Source organism: Hyaena hyaena, unplaced genomic scaffold (assembly GCF_003009895.1).
Source record: "Hyaena hyaena isolate Hyena2069 unplaced genomic scaffold, ASM300989v1 scaffold_98, whole genome shotgun sequence".
NCBI lineage: Eukaryota > Metazoa > Chordata > Mammalia > Carnivora > Hyaenidae > Hyaena > Hyaena hyaena.
The window spans coordinates 3,599,668-3,615,567 of NW_024080730.1; the positions used below are offsets into that span (position 1 = coordinate 3,599,668).

A 15,900-nucleotide genomic window follows, 5' to 3' on the forward strand; every position below is an offset into this window, starting at 1 on the left:
ATTCCGTATCCCCAAGGCCAGCGCTGGCCCCACCTCGGCCCACCGCACTGACCTTGGCCACCCAAGATTCCGCGTCCCGGTTCTCAGACCCCCGCGGGCCACTGGATGTGGTGACCCCAGGCTGGGGAGGGGGCCCTGTCTCCTGCCACGGTCACCCCCCAGGGACAGCAGGCTCTCGTCTGAGTTTAGAGGGGTGGCCTGTCTTGAGAAGTGCGGGCAGAGCTGTAAGAAAGTCCCAGGACGGCAGGGCAGGGGGCCAAGGAGAGAGGCAAGCGCATCTGGAAGCTGGCGGAACAGAGGCCACGCCCCGGGCCGCAGGGGGGCAGGAGGGCTCGTGCACCCCGGCCGCCACGAGTCCTGCCAGCAGTGCGGGCCAGGGTGGAGGGCTGGTGCGGAGGGGGAGGAGGGGGCCTGGGTCTATTCGCCGCTCCAGCTCCGCTCCCTGGATGTCTAGAGCTCCCCTGCAGGTGCCTGGCCGGCTGTGCCGAGTGTGGCCACCAGCTGCTTCTAGAAGGGAGCGCCAGCTCCGAGCCCCCGGCCCCGCGCACAAAGAAGAGCGAGTGCCGAGGATATACCTGCTCACTGCAGCGGCGGAGCCCAGGCTCCCTGGGCCTCTGACACCCGCCGCCTGTTGGCCTGGTGATGTGACCTCCCCTGGTCCCTCCTGCTGGGCAGGGGCATCTACCACCGGGCCATCTGCGAGAACAGGCCAGGTGCCAGCCCACCGCCAGCCCGTGGGCCCTCCGGCAGGGGCAGGCTGGTCAGCTGGCCAGGCCCGAAGCGAGGGCCTCCATGGGCACCTGGACGGCGCCCCCCGGCCCCGCCCGGTCCCACACTGCGTCGCGGCCCCGCTGCCAGCCGGGGCCAGGGGCAGATGGCGCAGGTGGGGAGACGGCGGCGCTGCGGACCGGCGCCCCTGCCCGCCCCCTCAGCTGCAGCGGGGATGGAAACGGGCCAGAGCCCAGCGTTGCCGGGGAAACCGAGCAGCAGAACAGACCCTGCCCAACCGAAATTCCTCTATTTTTAGCCTCCCAGCTACTTTCAGATAAAGCCCGAGTAGACGGACTAGCTGTGGGGCGAGATAACGGCGTGCTCCAGACCACAGAGGCTTCAGGGGGCGGGCCTGAGCCCGAGGAAGGCCCTCCCACTCCTCAGGGCCCCCCTCGGCCCCCAGGACACCCTGGGGAGAGGCTCCCGGGCTGAGAGGCCCACAGGCCTGCTGGGGGTGGGGGCATCCTGGGGACCATGGGGCCCATGCCTGGGGCAGAGGGCGCACGGGTTTGCGGCACGGAATCGGGGCCCCAGGCTGCTGTCCCACCTGGATGCCCAGCAGGGCCTTGGCCGGCACCGCCACCATCTCGGTCACAACCCTACAGCGGGGGTCCCTGAGCACGCAGTCCCTCCCCCCGTCCACGCACGATGACGCACCTTTGTGCCACAGTCAGCACCCCTGACGTTCCCAAGTGCACGCGGGCGGGCGGAGACGGCACTGCCCGGGGCCCGTGGCCACTGGTCAGTAAAGATGCCACTTGGCCAGAGGGCTCCGGACTGGGTCCCAGGGGTCCGACGCCCAGCTGCCTCCGGGGGAGTGCACGTGAGCCCGATCTCGGGGAGCTCCCGGTGCCGCGGGGACCGCAGGGAGCACAGGACGGGGAGGTGGGGAGGCCCGCAGACCCCCAGCGCCACTGGGGTGCCGCATGCCAGCTCAGGACGGATGCCGGTGCCGGCCCCAGGGCGGTGGCCATCAGGGCCAACGTGGGCCGGGCCTCACGCCTACCTTGTCTTCCACCCGGTTGAGGCGGGCCCCGATCGTGTTGCTGCCTCGGTCCTTGCTCTTCTCTGTGGGGCAGAGCACAGGGTCAGGGTGTGTGCTGGCGTCGGGGCAGGGCCTGCAGAGCAGGGGGGCGAGGGCGCGGTGCCCGCGCCTGCGAGGACGTCTCCGTGGGAGCCGCAGAGGGCTGGGCCGGGCAGGGAGGCCCGTGGCCCGCCACCTCGTAGGGTCTACGCCCACCCAGGCACCCCCACCTCTCGGTCACCCTCGCCATATTTCAAACTTTTTCATTATTCTTAACATCCGTTTTGGTTGTGGTGATCTGTCATCAGTGAGGGACTCGCCGAGAGCCCAGAGGACAGTCCGCCCTCACTGGCAACAGAGTTCTTTGAGTTAAGGCAGCACACTGGTCTCCAGACAGATCTGCACACAGTAGGGCTACAATGTGGTGTGAACGTGACTTCCACGTGCGCCAGAAAACCCTAAAATCCTTTGGACTCGCTTCAGTGCTGTATTTGCTTTTGTGTGGTGGCCGGGCCCCAACCGGTACCTTCTGTGCCCCCGCCCCGGGCCGCAGCCGCCTCGTCCAGACTGAGGGCCTAGAAGGGCCTGCCATTGGAAGGGATCCACGTGGTTTCCTGCACTAACTGGAAAGTCCTTGGTAGAGCGCGTAGGGGGCACCTGGCTCCGGGTCGGGTCCCCCGGGTCCCTGTGCTGAGTGTCCCGTACCTCGAGGCCCTGGTGGCCCGTTCTGGTGGGGAGAGGCAGTGAGGGCGTGGCCACCCCGCCCAGGGTGTCTGGATGCGGAAACCCACCTGAGACAGAGATGAAGAGGGAGGGCTTCCCGATGGACTGGTCCAGCCTGAGGGGGGGCAGACAGACATCAGCTCACGCTCCGCCTGGGCATCACAGGTGCACTCACCGCCCACCCCTCCTGGGGGCACCCGCAAACCTGCCGGGGGCTTTCCAGGCCCCAGAGGCTGTCCTACTATGGGGGGTGCGGGTAGGGGCTCAGAGGTGGGGACAGGGGCGGGGCAGTCCCTTAGATGCACTCCCCGGGCAGCCACGCTCAGAGGGGCCGTCCTGTGAGCAGGCCCTTCCAGAGGGAGGCCAGGCTGCCCGGACCCCTCCAGCGTGTTAGCCATGGTGCTGGGTGGGGGGAGAGGAGGAGGCATGTGGGGTGGGTGGGGGGGTGGGGCGGGCTGCCCAGGGTCCCCAGGCCGGCGCCGTGGGGGCTGTGGAGCTGGGGCACCAGGCTGGTGCGGGAGGGGACCCTGCCCCCCCGCCCTGTCCTGCGAGCTCAGCAGCAGCCCACCCGCCCGCCATCCGCCCACCTTCTCTGCAGCTCTTTGATGCGCACCATGAGGTTGAGGTGCCCCTGGGAGTACTGCTCGATGACATCCCGCACGTCGTAGGGCTTCCGAGCTTGCTGCGGGCAGAGAGACGGTCACCCCGGGGCCCGCACTCAGCGCACTGGGAGGCCGCTTGCCTCTAGGGGCCTCTTGAGGGTGTGAGGAGGTTGCCATTGGGGTGTGACAGGCCAGCGCTGGCCCAGCGCCATGCCCAGAGGCTTGGCCACTCCCGTCTCGGTTGCCAGGGCCGGGTGATCCTGGGCCGGCTGCTTGGCCTCTCTGGGCCTTAGCTTTCCACCCATTCACCACAGGGGCCTCTGCTCTCCCTTTCCAGGTCACCAGCCCCTGTTCTCAGAAAGAGCTGGTCCAGCTGATGGGCTGGGAGGGACATGGCTCTGGGCAGCCACTGTCTCCCAAGGCCCTGAGCTGAGCCTGGACACTTGCCAACAGGTGCGCCCACGTCCCCAGGTGAGGGAGTGGCCCACCCTGCCCTCTTCCCAGGTAGTCTCCACAGGCAGGTGGGGGTGGCTTCAGGTCACAGCCTCAGCCTGCCGCTCCTGCTCTCTGGGACAGGCTGCCTGCCGGGGCTCTGAGGCCACAGGGCGGAGGCGGTGCCCGCACGGCAGGCCTGGGGCCGCGCAGGGCGGAGGGGGTGCCCGCACGGCTGCCCTGGGGCCGCGCAGGGCGGAGGGGGTGCCCGCACGGCAGGCCTGGGGCTGCATAGGGCAGGGCAGCCGACCCCGAGGCCCCCCCTGGTGGGGCACCAGCTCTGAGCTCATAAATGCACTCGGAGTTCAGGTGAAGTTACCAGAAACCACAACAGAGAACGAGGCTTCTTGCGATGCCAGCGGAACCTCAAGCCACGTCTATGGCCCTGTTCCCAGGAGCCTGTGGGCCAGGGTCCCCCCAGGAAGCAGCAGGCCGGCTGGAGGGGGTTCGATGGCCCTGAAGGCCCCTCACCCACACAAGCCAGCAGGAGCCGCATGGGGACACAGAAGCCTCTACCCAAGGGGCGGCGGGGATACCAGGTCGGCTTGGGCCCAGGGTCTTCATTAGCACTGAAGCGTCCGTGTTAGCTCACCCCGTGAGTTTGGGGGTGCTGCCTCTTGCTGAGGGGGGCACAGGCCTGGGTGGCAAACCGAACAGCTCGGTGCAGCAGGCCTGCCCGGGTCAGAGGCCAAGAAGGGATGGGGCTGAGGTGCCCCACCTGGTGTCAGGGCCGGCTCCCAGCCTGGGGGCCCCTGGGGACGTGTACCCCCTGCCTACCTGAGGCCTCCCCTCCTTGGGGTGTCTCCCCCCAAGACTGGGGCCGCCTAGTCTGAGGGTGTGGCTACCCCTACTTTCCCAGAAGGACGGGGCCGCCCCGACGTGCCCGGGGGCCGGTGCTCCACACGGGCAACTTGGCAGTGTCCCTGCAACCAGCCTTCACCCTCCCAGGGACGGGACTCCAGGGGCCCAGGGGGTTCCTATGCCCCACCATGATCTACCACGTGGGGCCCTCATAGCGTCCCTGAATCAGGACACTCAGATGGGGGGGTGGGATTGCCCTGATCATCCCCAAACCATAGCTGTGTCCCCAACAGGACTTGCCACCCTTGGGGCCCCTGCTGGGCCCCAGGACCACCTGCATCAGCCTGTGGGCACGTGCCAGGCCTGTCATGAGACCGAAGGGTCGGGCCCAGGATGTGACCAGAGCCTCCCCACGCTGAGCTGAGTGACGGTCGTAAAAACAGCACTTGGGTACAGGCTCTTGCTCATGTCCCCAGATCTCGGTTTTTCCTTCTGTAAAATGGGGGATGCTGACTCCCGACCGTCCCTCCTGCAAGATGGGAATGTTGGTATCGGCTTCTCCCTCTGGGAGAGCCTGAGCTCTCGGTGCGCACGGAAGGCGGCCCGGAGTCAGGACGGCCTGCTGTGGGCCAAGGGGTTTTGCGAAGCCTGTAGCCCTTGCGGGCAGGCTGTGAGGTTGGGGCAGGCTGGGGCCCTGGCCGGCCTCAGGGTTCAAGGTGGTGCGGGCCTGAGCCCCTCCCCGTGCTGGGCTGCCGGATAGGCGGGAGGTCGTGGACGGTGGCCTGTAGGTGAACCTGGGCACCTGAGTGGGTGTGGACCTTCGGTGTGCACTAAGGTGCCTCTGGGCAGGCGTGAGAGTGCAAGAGTGAGTGCAGGGGTGTCTGCGTCTGTGGGGGGGGGGTGTCTGGGCATGGCTCTGGGGAAAGGCTGCTGAGCAGCCCCCCCCCGCCCCCAACCTCACCTTGCTCGGCGCGTAGACCACAGAAGGGCCAGTGACGCCCGGCTGAGACCCAGGACACGTGGCCCCGCGGGGCCCCAGGCCCTCCCTCCAAGATTTAACCGAGTACAGAGGAGCCCCCCGGGGTCTGGTCCACTCCTACAGGCCTCTGTCAAGGGGCTGCCTGGGGCCGGGCTGGAGGAATCATCTCAGCTTTCTCTCCAGAGCTAATTTCCTCCGGCGGCAGTGGCCAGAGCCTGAGATGAGCCGAGGTAATGCAGGGCCGCCCAGACCACCGGCGGTGGACACGGAGTTCAAGGCAAACTCGAAGGCCTGAGAGGCTCTGGCTCCTCTGGCCAGACCCAGGGCGGCCCACCGGGCACTTATCGGCGAGCCAGCGAGGTGGGCCGGGGGCCACCAGCCACGTCTGTGGCCCATGGCACGCTGAATGTCACTCCCATCGTCTGTCAGTCATCTAGGGGAGGGCGGGCTGTGCATCCGGCTCTGGGCTGGACCTCAGGGCAGGGTCCTGCCAGGGGCTTGCCGTCTTAGGGATGGGTAACGATGCTGTTTCAGGGTGTCTGATGGGTGAAGGGTCAGTCAGGCCTAGGGGGTGGCGGGCTGTGGAGGCCTTGTAGCCTTGGCCGGGGGTGGGCGAGGGGCTTCTGGGGCTGGCCAAGGGCAGGGGGGCTCAGTGCAGGCCTCACCTGGAATTTCTTCTTGGCCACAAAGTACTGCATGCGCCGAATGACCTTGATGGTGGCCCGATGGTGCTCCCGCAGCCTGTGGCAGAGGAAGGAGAGGAGGCATGAGCGGTCCCCACCCCGTGACGGTCATCCCGTGCCCGGCACCCTCAGAGGCTTGGCGCCTTCCCAAGTGCCTCCTGCTGTGTGTGGGCGGGGCCCTTCCAGAAACACAGAGGAGGTTCAACCCCAAGGGATGGAGGGCTTCAAGGCTACATTCAGTAAGGGAGGAGGGCAGGCCACAGGCAAGGAGCTTTTGACGAGCAGGATGATCCCAGGGGGACCTTGCCTTGTCTGTGGCCTGGGAACAGAGCGGGAGTCAGGGTCCTGGGTTCACACGGGCTGGGCCCCTAACTCACAGCAGAATCACAGAAGCTTCTTTCCACCCCTGGGCCTTCAGGCTCCTCACCAGTATAATGGGGAGGGAGTACCAACAGAGGGTGCCCAAAGGCCCATTCGGCTGGAATATTCCATGTTGCCACACCTGCGCACGCACCTGGAAGATGTAAGGGCTGCAGGATTAGCCGGCCAGAGACGGTCACGGCCTGAGCCACGGTGTCAGGGTTGTATTGTCTCCTTGCTAAAGTCCCTAAGAAACAAAGAACCTTCCAGAAACACGGCTGACGATGTGCACAGAGAGGCGTCTAAGAGGAGATACACCCGCATGGAAGAAGGGAGGCTCCGGTCACGCAGCCTGCACGTGAGCCAGCCTCTGCCGGCAACACGCGGGAGAGGAAGGAGGGAACGCCAGCGCGGCGGGGCGACGGCTTTGGGGCGACGCAGCGACGCGAGGGGCTGAGATCCCGGAAGAGAGACTGGCCAGTCGGGCCGTGTGTGCGGTGGCACGCCCTCTTCCTCTGAGCACTCCTGCGTGTAGCGCAGAGTCAGGGCTCGTCGGGCTGGGGAGGCAGACAGGGAAGTCCAGGGCCACAAAGACATCCAGGAATTGAGGGGACAGGAGCCCCTGAGCCGTGAGCCCCCTTCACGTGATGTCCCCTTGAATCCTTTGTGATTAAGCTGCACAGGCGTCGGGTAAGATTCGACGAGGGTAAAACGCTGAGCAGATGACTTGTGACTCATGTCACTGGTGAGAGGAGCATGAGTTCAGGGTCTGCCAAGGACATGGGGCCCTGGGGACACCCCAGGCTTTCAGCTGAGACCCCTATAGCCTCAAGTCGCTTCCACCTCTTCCTGGAGGAAAGTGCCCTGCTCTGTGCCTCATCCGCACCAGAGGAAGACCAAATTATCTGCAGGGAGATAATGTCACGGAGCCTTTACACAGTTTCTCACACTCAGAAGACTGGAAACCAAAGGATAAAACAGACTCCAGAAACAGCTCTAGAGATGTGGCAGATTTCGATGCCTTAAATACACGGAGCTCCTCCATCAAGAGACAGCGCTGCTTTTCCCACCGCGGATCTGGGTGAGCCTGGCGCTTGCTCTGACAAAGAGTGTTGGGAGGTCACACCGTGGGCAGCTGACGTGCTCCTGGGGTGTGGCCGTGGGGCCGTGGGGCCGGAGGGGCCGCGCGGAGGGGAGCGGAGGCGCCCCAGCCCAGAGCCAGCATCGGGCAACAGACGGCCCCGACCCACCAGCGTGGAAAGCCGCCGGAAGGCCGCAGCTGCGCCAACACGTACACGAAGCCAGCGGACCCCAAGCTGCTGAGCCACAGAGTTGTGAGCAAGAAAGCGGGTTGTGGTCTTTTTGTAATTTTAATTTTGTATTTATTTTACTTATTTATTATTTTGAGAGACAGAGAGAGAGACAGAGCGAGCAAGTGTGCACAAGCGGGCTGGGGGGATGGAGGGAGAGAGAATCCCAAGCAGGCTCCACGCTCTGTGCAGGGCCCGACGCGGGGCTGGATCCCACGACCCTGGGATCATGACCTGAGCTGAAATCAAGAGCCAGACGCTCTGCCAGCTGAGCTCCCCGGGCTCCCCAAGACCCTCAAACACGTGGTGCTGGCTTGGGGACCAGACACTGGATGCAGGCAAGGACACGACGGCAGATGCTAAGATGCCAGGCCTAGACCTGATGCCGCCGCGGATCAGATGAGACTCTGACGTGTCCTGCAGGGGTGAGTGAACCTTGTGCTGGAGGAATGTAAAGATATGGCCTGAGGACAGCCTGGTGTGGACTGGAAACAGGGAGAGACCTTGCCGTTCTCCCAGGCAAGACGGGAGGTCTCCCACAGCGGACGCGGACCGGGAGTCTGAGCCGTGATCTCGAGACCTCGCAGCTGCCACTGTCATCCCATCAGAAGGCTGCTGCCCCACGGACGGGTCAGCAGCCTCGCTCAGAGGGGAACCACCCGGGCTGACGGCTGGGCAGCTCCACACGCGTGCGGCTGCGGAGACCACCCAGTCCCGCCCAGCTGTGCTTGCGTGAGCCCAGGGGAGACGCCCCCGGGTGAGCAGCCCGAAATGCTGACGCACAGACGCACGCGCAAACAGACTCCTCTGGTTTGCTTCGGAGCTCTTAGATACAGACTTTAAAGTAACCACGGTAGAGGCACCCGGGGGGCTCAGTCGGTTAAGTGTCTGACTCCGGTCTTGGTTCAGGTCATGATCTCACCATTTGTGGGATCGAGCCCGGAGTCAGGCTCTGCGCTGCCAGTGAGGAGACTGCATGGGGTTCTCTCTCTCCTCCTCTCTCTGCCCCTCCCCTGCTTGTACACACATGCACGCACTCTGTCTCTCTCTCAAAATAAAGAAAGAAACTTAAAAAAAAAAAAAAGTAACCATGACTCACGGGTTCAAGAAGATAGATGGAGAATTTCACCAGAGAAATAAAATCTGCACTAAAAGTAATACAACGGAAATTCTAGAACAGACAGCACAATGATGGAAAGGAAGAGTGCGACAGATGAGCCTATAATGGGGGGTCGTGCGAGAACCGGAGGGGGGACGGCAGGTGGGAGCTTGGAGACACAACAGAATTAAACACACACACACAAATTACCACAAGGCACATATAGTTAAAAGTCCTTATACACATGGAATCCCAGGAGGAGAGGAGACAAGTGGAGACTCAGTGGCTGAGAATTTTCCAGAAACGATGGAACACATCAGTCCGCAGATTCAGACAGCTCCTTAGATCCCTGGGCTTATCAGAGTAATGTTGCCGAGACGCAGGAGCAGTGACGGAGGGAATGGGGACGGTGACGTGTTATCCTGATGACTGGCTTTTCAACAGAAAGGATGAAAGTCAGTTGACATCTTTAAGGTGCTCAAGGAAGCATTCTAGACCCGTCAAATAGGCCCTTAAAAATGAAGACGAGGGGCTTAGTCGGTTGAGCGTCTGACTTTCGCTTGGGTCATGATCTTGCGGTTCGTGGGTTTGAGCCCCGCGTCANATGGGGGAACTTCAGTTGATAAAAGACATCTATTTTCCCCCCTCTTTTCCCTTTGGCTCTTTGGAAATTTAATCATGCAAACTCATTCAGCACCTACTTGGTTCAGGCCCCGTGGTAAGCAAGTGGAACTCACAGGTAATTTAGCGTCTGATCAGAGAAAGGACATAAAACAGAAAATGGAGGGGCGCCTGGGTGGCTTAGTCGGTTAAGCGTCCGACTTTCGCTTAGGTCATGATCTCGCGGTTCGTGGGTTCAGGCCCCGCGTCGGGCTCTGTGCTGACTGCCAGCTTGGAGCCTGGAGCCTGTTTCAGTCTGCGACTCCCTCTCTCTCTGACCCTCCCCTGCTCACGCTGTCTCTCTCTCTCTCTCTCCTAGAAATAAATAAAACTTCAAAAAAAAATTAAAAAAAAATGAAGACGAAAGTTGGGGTGCCTGGGTGTTAAGTGTCCAATTTTGGCTCAGGTCATGAGCTCACGGCTCGTGGGTTTGAGCTTCGCGTCGGGCTCTGTGCTGACAGCTCTGAGTCTGGAGCTGCTTTGGCTTCTATTTCCTTCTCTCTCTGCCCCTCCCCTCTCACATTTTGTCTGTCTGTCTCTCTCTTAAAAATAAACATTCTAAAAAATTAAAAATATATGAAGATAAAAGTAAAGTAAGTGTAGGATTCTACTCAGAGAGGTCCCTAGGGGAGTCAGATTCATAGAGCAGGATGGTGGAATCCAGGTGCTGCAGGAGATGGATGGACAGTTAGTGTTTAATGGGGGTAGAGTTTCCGTTTCACACGATGAAAAAGTCCTAGAGACGGATGGTGGGGGCGGCTGCATGACATGTGAATGCGCTCAGTGCCCCTCAGCTGTACACAAAAATGGATAAGATGCCACATTGTTATGTTATGTATATTTTACTACCAAAAAGAAAAAGAAAAAAGAAACCAAAACCAAAACCAAAACCAAGAGAATTCACTGCTAGGAGACCCACACTGGAAGAATGACTTGGGGGACTCCCTGGGCAGAGCAAACTGATCCCAGGAGGAGGCACGGGAATACAGAAAAGAATTAAGGACACCAAAAAGGGCAGATTTATGAGAAAGTTTAAATTTGTATTCACTTAAATAGTAATGCTTCATGAAGTTTAAAATTTTTTTTTATGTTTTATTTCCGAGAGAGAGAGACAGCATGAGCAGGGGAGGGTCAGAGAGAGAGGGGGACACAGAATCTGAAGCAGCTCCAGGCTCTGAGCTGTCAGCACAGAGCCCGACACGGGGCTCGAACCCACAAACTGTGAGATCATGACCTGAGCCGAAGTTGGATGCTCAACCGGCTATGCCACCCAGGTGCCCCTAAACATCACTTGAGACAAAGAGGGATATTTCATAATTCAAAAAAAAGGTCAATTTGATAGAGAGATATCAATCCTAAAACTGCATGCACTTAAAAATGGTATACACACATGTATCTGTATATGCATAGCTGAAATGCATGATAAAAATAGCATAAAAGGCAGAGGGTATTAATGGAGTCACACAGTTGTGAGCACCTTGTGCTGTCAGGGAAATGGTAAAAGTGCTAATCTGAGGTCAACCCTAATGAGTCAAGATGTCAACCACTTATGGAATAATGAAAGTATGTAAATGCAACAAGCTAACAGAGAATAAAAATTAAATAGTATCAATATTTGATTAATTCAGAAGAAGGGGGAAGGAGATAAGAAAGAAGTGATGGGACAAAGGGGGGATGAGTAGAAGGTAGCGGAGTGTGTGCACTGCAAGGGGACAAAGCATTCCAGTTAAGGGACCAACACTGGCAGACAGGGATAAAATTATAATGACATAGGAAGGTTGATAGCAAAAGGATAGAATAAGATATATCACGGTATAGTCAAAAGGGAGCTGGTATGGGTAAACTGTATCACACAAAGAAAACTTTAAATATAACCAGAGATAAAGATAGTTTGTAATTTTAAAAGTTGTCACTCTGGTAAGAAGATATCCATTCTAAATCTGTATGCACCTAAAAACGTGATCTTAAAATACATAAAGCAAAACTGGCAGAACTAAAAGATAAAAGAGAACATGTACAATCATGGGGGAAGATTTGAATACACCTCCGTTGGCAACCAAAGCAGTCAAACCATCGACAGAGAGATGAATTTGGACAACATGAATAGTGACATGACCTAATAAACATTACAGAACATAAGCTTTCCAAGTGCGCATGGGACACTTACCCAAACAGATTATACACAGAGATTTAAAAGAAATTCTAACCAATTTCAAAAAATTCAGTCATATATGTATGTTCTCTGACCATAATTAAATTAAGCTACAATCAATAAGAAAAAGATAACTAGAAATCCTTAAGTGCTTTAGAAATGAAATGATATGAGATCAAATAAAAAATCTAGGAAGAATCAGAATAATGATAAAAATGCCACATTTCACAGCTAAATAAGTGGTTGAGGTGCCATGAAATAAGTCCTTCGAAATAGCTGATGACCTTTAATGTACATATTCGAGAAGAGGGAGGCTGACCTCTATTTTAAGAAGTTAAAAAAAATTAAACTCAAAGAAAGTTGATAGAAAGAGATAATACAGAGTATAACTCAATTAAATAAAAAAAGAACCTTATATTTAAAAGATCAACAAAGCCAAATTTTGATTCCCTAAAGAAACTAATGAAATCGACAAACCTTTGGCAAGAGTGACTGGGGGGCGTGGGGACACAAATCACCAATGGATCAAACCTTGAACATCTTTATAGACCTCGAGGGTCAAAAACTACTCAGAGGGTATTGTACAAAATAATTCTGAGAGCTTAGTTAAAATGTATCAATTCCTTAAACATAATATATAAAAACAGATGCAAGAAGAAGTAAAAACCTCAAACTTCCCAACATGAATTACATAAGTTAAATTTGGAATTTCAATGACCTTTGCAGAAAATAAACAAACAAGGGGCCCCTGGGTGGCTCAGTCAGTTAAGAGTCCGACTTTGGCTTAGGACATGATCTCGCCGTTCGTGGATTTGAACCCCGCTTTGGACTCTGTGCTGACAGCTCAGAGCCTGGAACCTGCTTTGGTCTCCCTCTCTCTCTGTCCCTCCTCTGCTTATACTCTGTCTCTTTCTCTCTCTCTCTCAAAAATAAAGAAACTTTAAAAATTAAAAAAAAACCCAAACTTTAAGTCTAGTTGATTTTACTAGTAGATTCTTCTAAACATTTAGGTAAGAAATAACACCAGTTTTATATAAAACCTTTGGAGGATTTTTATCAAGCATCATAGTCTTGGTATCAAAACCTGACTGGATATTTCCCGGAAGGAAGATCACAGGCCCATCCATCTCTCATAAACGTAGGGCAAATGTCCTGCCCATAAGAGCAAGAAGCTGAACCCAACGCTGTCTATAAAGACACACGCTAGATGAAGTTCAATCCAGTTATCCAAGGTTGCATTAGCATCTAAAATCCAACTCATGGAATAGGCCACAGAATGAGTAAGAATAAATTACATTTATTCCATAATCACAGAATAAAATCAACAGAATAGCATAATGCAGTTGATTCAAAAGATCAGAGAAACATTTGATAAATCTCAGGATGCATTCAGAGTCAGAAATGCAACTGTGAGGAAACCAGGCACAGAAAAGAGCTGTTACGGAGAGATACACGCATGAAACAGACAAAACCCAGTAGAGCGAACATCATACTCCACGGTGAGATTAGACACCCTCCTTCTGAGAGAAGGGGCAAGGCAGGGCTGTCCGCTGTCACCATTTCTACTTGACATTGTCCTGAAAGTCTCAGCCCGTGCGTCGAGGGAAGAAAAAGGAAACGAAAGACAGAATAACAGGATGGAAAAAAAGTAAAACCATCATTACTTGCAAATGATGTAATCATAGATTAAAAAAAAAAGTCTCCAGAATCTTCAGACAAACTATTCTATTGCCAAATGAATTTAGCAAGAGCACTGGTTTTAAGGACACCATGCAAAAAGCAATAGTATTTCTACATGCTAGTAACAGTCAGAAAATAAAATAGAGATTCCAATTACAGCTGCACCAGAGCCATAAAATGCTCCAGAATCAATCTATCGGAGATGAGCGAGATCTCTCCACTGAAAAGTACCAAACATTAGTGAAAAACAGGAAAGAAGCCATGAATTAATTCAGGAAACAAGGTTTACGAGTTGGAAGATACAGTATCTGGAAGGTGCTAATTTTGGGGTACAGATTCAACGTGACTCCAATCAGTCTCTGCTTTTATTTGTTGATGTTTTTGGGGGGAAATTTCAAGCAGATTCTAAAGTATTTATGGAAAAGCACGAGCAGACAAGACAGTTTTGAGGGACAATGAACTCGGAGGATTCAAGCCTCACTGTTGAGCGTCGGGGGCAAACGCAGGGCATCGGCGGAGGCACTGTTAATAAGGTGGCCTTAGATTCCATCGACGAGTATCTCAGCGGAAAAGCATGAAGTGTGCCGAGGTATAAACACATACATGCGATCACTTGGCTCGTAACCAAGGCACCGTTTCAGTCCAGTGGGGAAAGAATGTTCTTTTCAATAAGCGGCTCTGGGACAAAGTGGATATCCATACGAAAAAGCAGTTGTGGTTCGTGCTACGAAGTCATTATAATTATAGAAGTAATTCCAGGGAGGCCAGACACCTCAACAGGAGGGCGAACACAACGCCGGAGAACACAGAGCAGAATACAGCTGGGAAAGGCCAAGACTTAACACAAGAAGCACTGACTGTAAAAGACAAAATATTTGACCACTTGGGCTTTCTTAAAGGTAAGGGATTCTTTGTATGGAAAGAAATCAGGAAGAGAACGGATAGACACTCTACAGGCTGGGAAGGACATTTCCTGGTAAAGGACTCGTATCCAGAATAGATCGAGAATTCCTACAAATCGATAAGGAAAAGACTGCACGATTAAAAAAAAAATAGATGAATAGATTTGAACGGGCACTTCACCAACGCAGGCGTCCAACGTCGATGCGCCCGTGGACCGCGCTCAGCTCCACGACTCACCAAGGAAGCGCCATCCACGCCGAGACGAGGTGCTCACACGCACTGGCTAAAGTGGCCAGAATGAAAAAGACCAAGGTGTCGGGCGTCAGCGACAACGTGGCGCGATGGGCGGGTGGCCAGGGAGCCTGGGTGCCCACGTCGGAAGGTGCCTGGCAGCAGCCGTGGGTGCACCGCATCCACACGGGAGACACCGGCGCACGCGTCCACCGCAAGGCAGCGTCGGAATGTTGATGGCAGATTTGTTCACCGTAAATAAAGCTCAAAGGGACAGATGCCAGCTTGCGGGAGCCCAGATAATCGGAGGGTGTTGTACGCCTACAGGGACGCAGAACAACGAGTGGCTGACACCACACGGCGCAGCACCGCCCGACGACGGGAGGAACGGGTGACGGCGCAGCCGCAGGACGAGGCTCAGAAATGTGTCCGCAGAAGGGAGCCGGCCGCACAGCAGCGGGAACGCGTGATTCCGAGCAGGCTGGGCTGGCCGCGGCGAGGGAAGTCAGAGCACCCGGGAGCTCCCGGAGGGGGCAGGGCTCCCTGGGACGGGGTGGGAGGGGGCCCCCCACGGGACAGACACGTCGCGTCCTGATCTGGCTGTTTTCAGGTCATGTCTACGTTTGTGGAAAGAAAGTGCTCTGTTCGTTTCAGATCTGTGAGCTTTATAATAAATAAATCACACCACGGTTTTCTAACCAGGCTTTCAAGACAAGCAGCGCCTGGGGCACCGGGGGGCTCGGTCAGTGACGCATCCGACTGGCTCAGGTCATGATCTCGCCATTTGGGGGTTCGAGCCCCACATCGGGTTCTGTGCTGACAGCTCAGAGCCTGGAGCCTCTTCAGATTCTGTGTCTCCCTCTCTCTCTGTCCCGCCCCCACTCGCAATATGTCTCTCTGTCTCTCTCAAAAATAGATAAAACATTTGAAAAAAAGATGAGCAGCTTTAAAAGTTCTTAGGGAGGGGGGCGCCTGAGTGGCTCAGGGGGTTAAGTGGTGGACTCTTGATTTCAGCTCAGGTCATGATCTTGCGGCCTGTGGGATTGAGCCCCACGTCCGGCTCTGTGCTGACAGTGCGCAGGGACTGCGCTCTCTCTCCATTTCTCTCTGCTCCTCCCTGCTCACGCTCACTCTCTCTCAAAATAAATAAATAAATAAACTTAGAAAAAAAACTGAATAAAGTTCTCAGGAAGAAGCAGATTCTATTTAGCTCAGGGCTAAGCAGCATGCAGGCCTGGTGACCCCTGAGCTCACCTGCTTGCCTGCTCTCCTGTGCTCACACCTGCACGCCTGTGCTCACATCTGCGTGCCTGCTTACCTGTGTGCGCCTGTGCTCACACCTGGGCTCACACCTGCGCGCCTGTGCTCACACCTCACCTGTGTACGCCTGTGCCCACACCTGTGCTCACACCTGCATGCCTGTGCTCACA

General features: G+C 56.2%; 1 protein-coding gene across 4 annotated transcripts in view; it reads right to left on the reverse strand.

The window, feature by feature from the left end:
- Positions 1–15,900, reverse strand: part of KCNQ1 (potassium voltage-gated channel subfamily Q member 1) — a 303,513-nt gene that overhangs the window by 68,881 nt on the left and 218,732 nt on the right. For 2 of the 4 annotated variants that reach the window (XM_039235442.1, XM_039235441.1), the window contains exons 12-15: positions 6,058–6,133; positions 3,132–3,200; positions 2,587–2,633; positions 1,778–1,839 (exon numbers count right to left, since the gene is read on the reverse strand). In XM_039235442.1, coding sequence (XP_039091373.1) covers positions 1,778–1,839; positions 2,587–2,633; positions 3,132–3,200; positions 6,058–6,133 — 254 coding nt within the window. Of the gene's footprint in view, positions 1–1,777; positions 1,840–2,586; positions 2,634–3,105; positions 3,201–6,057; positions 6,134–15,900 lie in introns of all 4 variants that reach the window. The other 2 variants (XM_039235444.1, XM_039235443.1) reach the window with 1 other exon arrangement.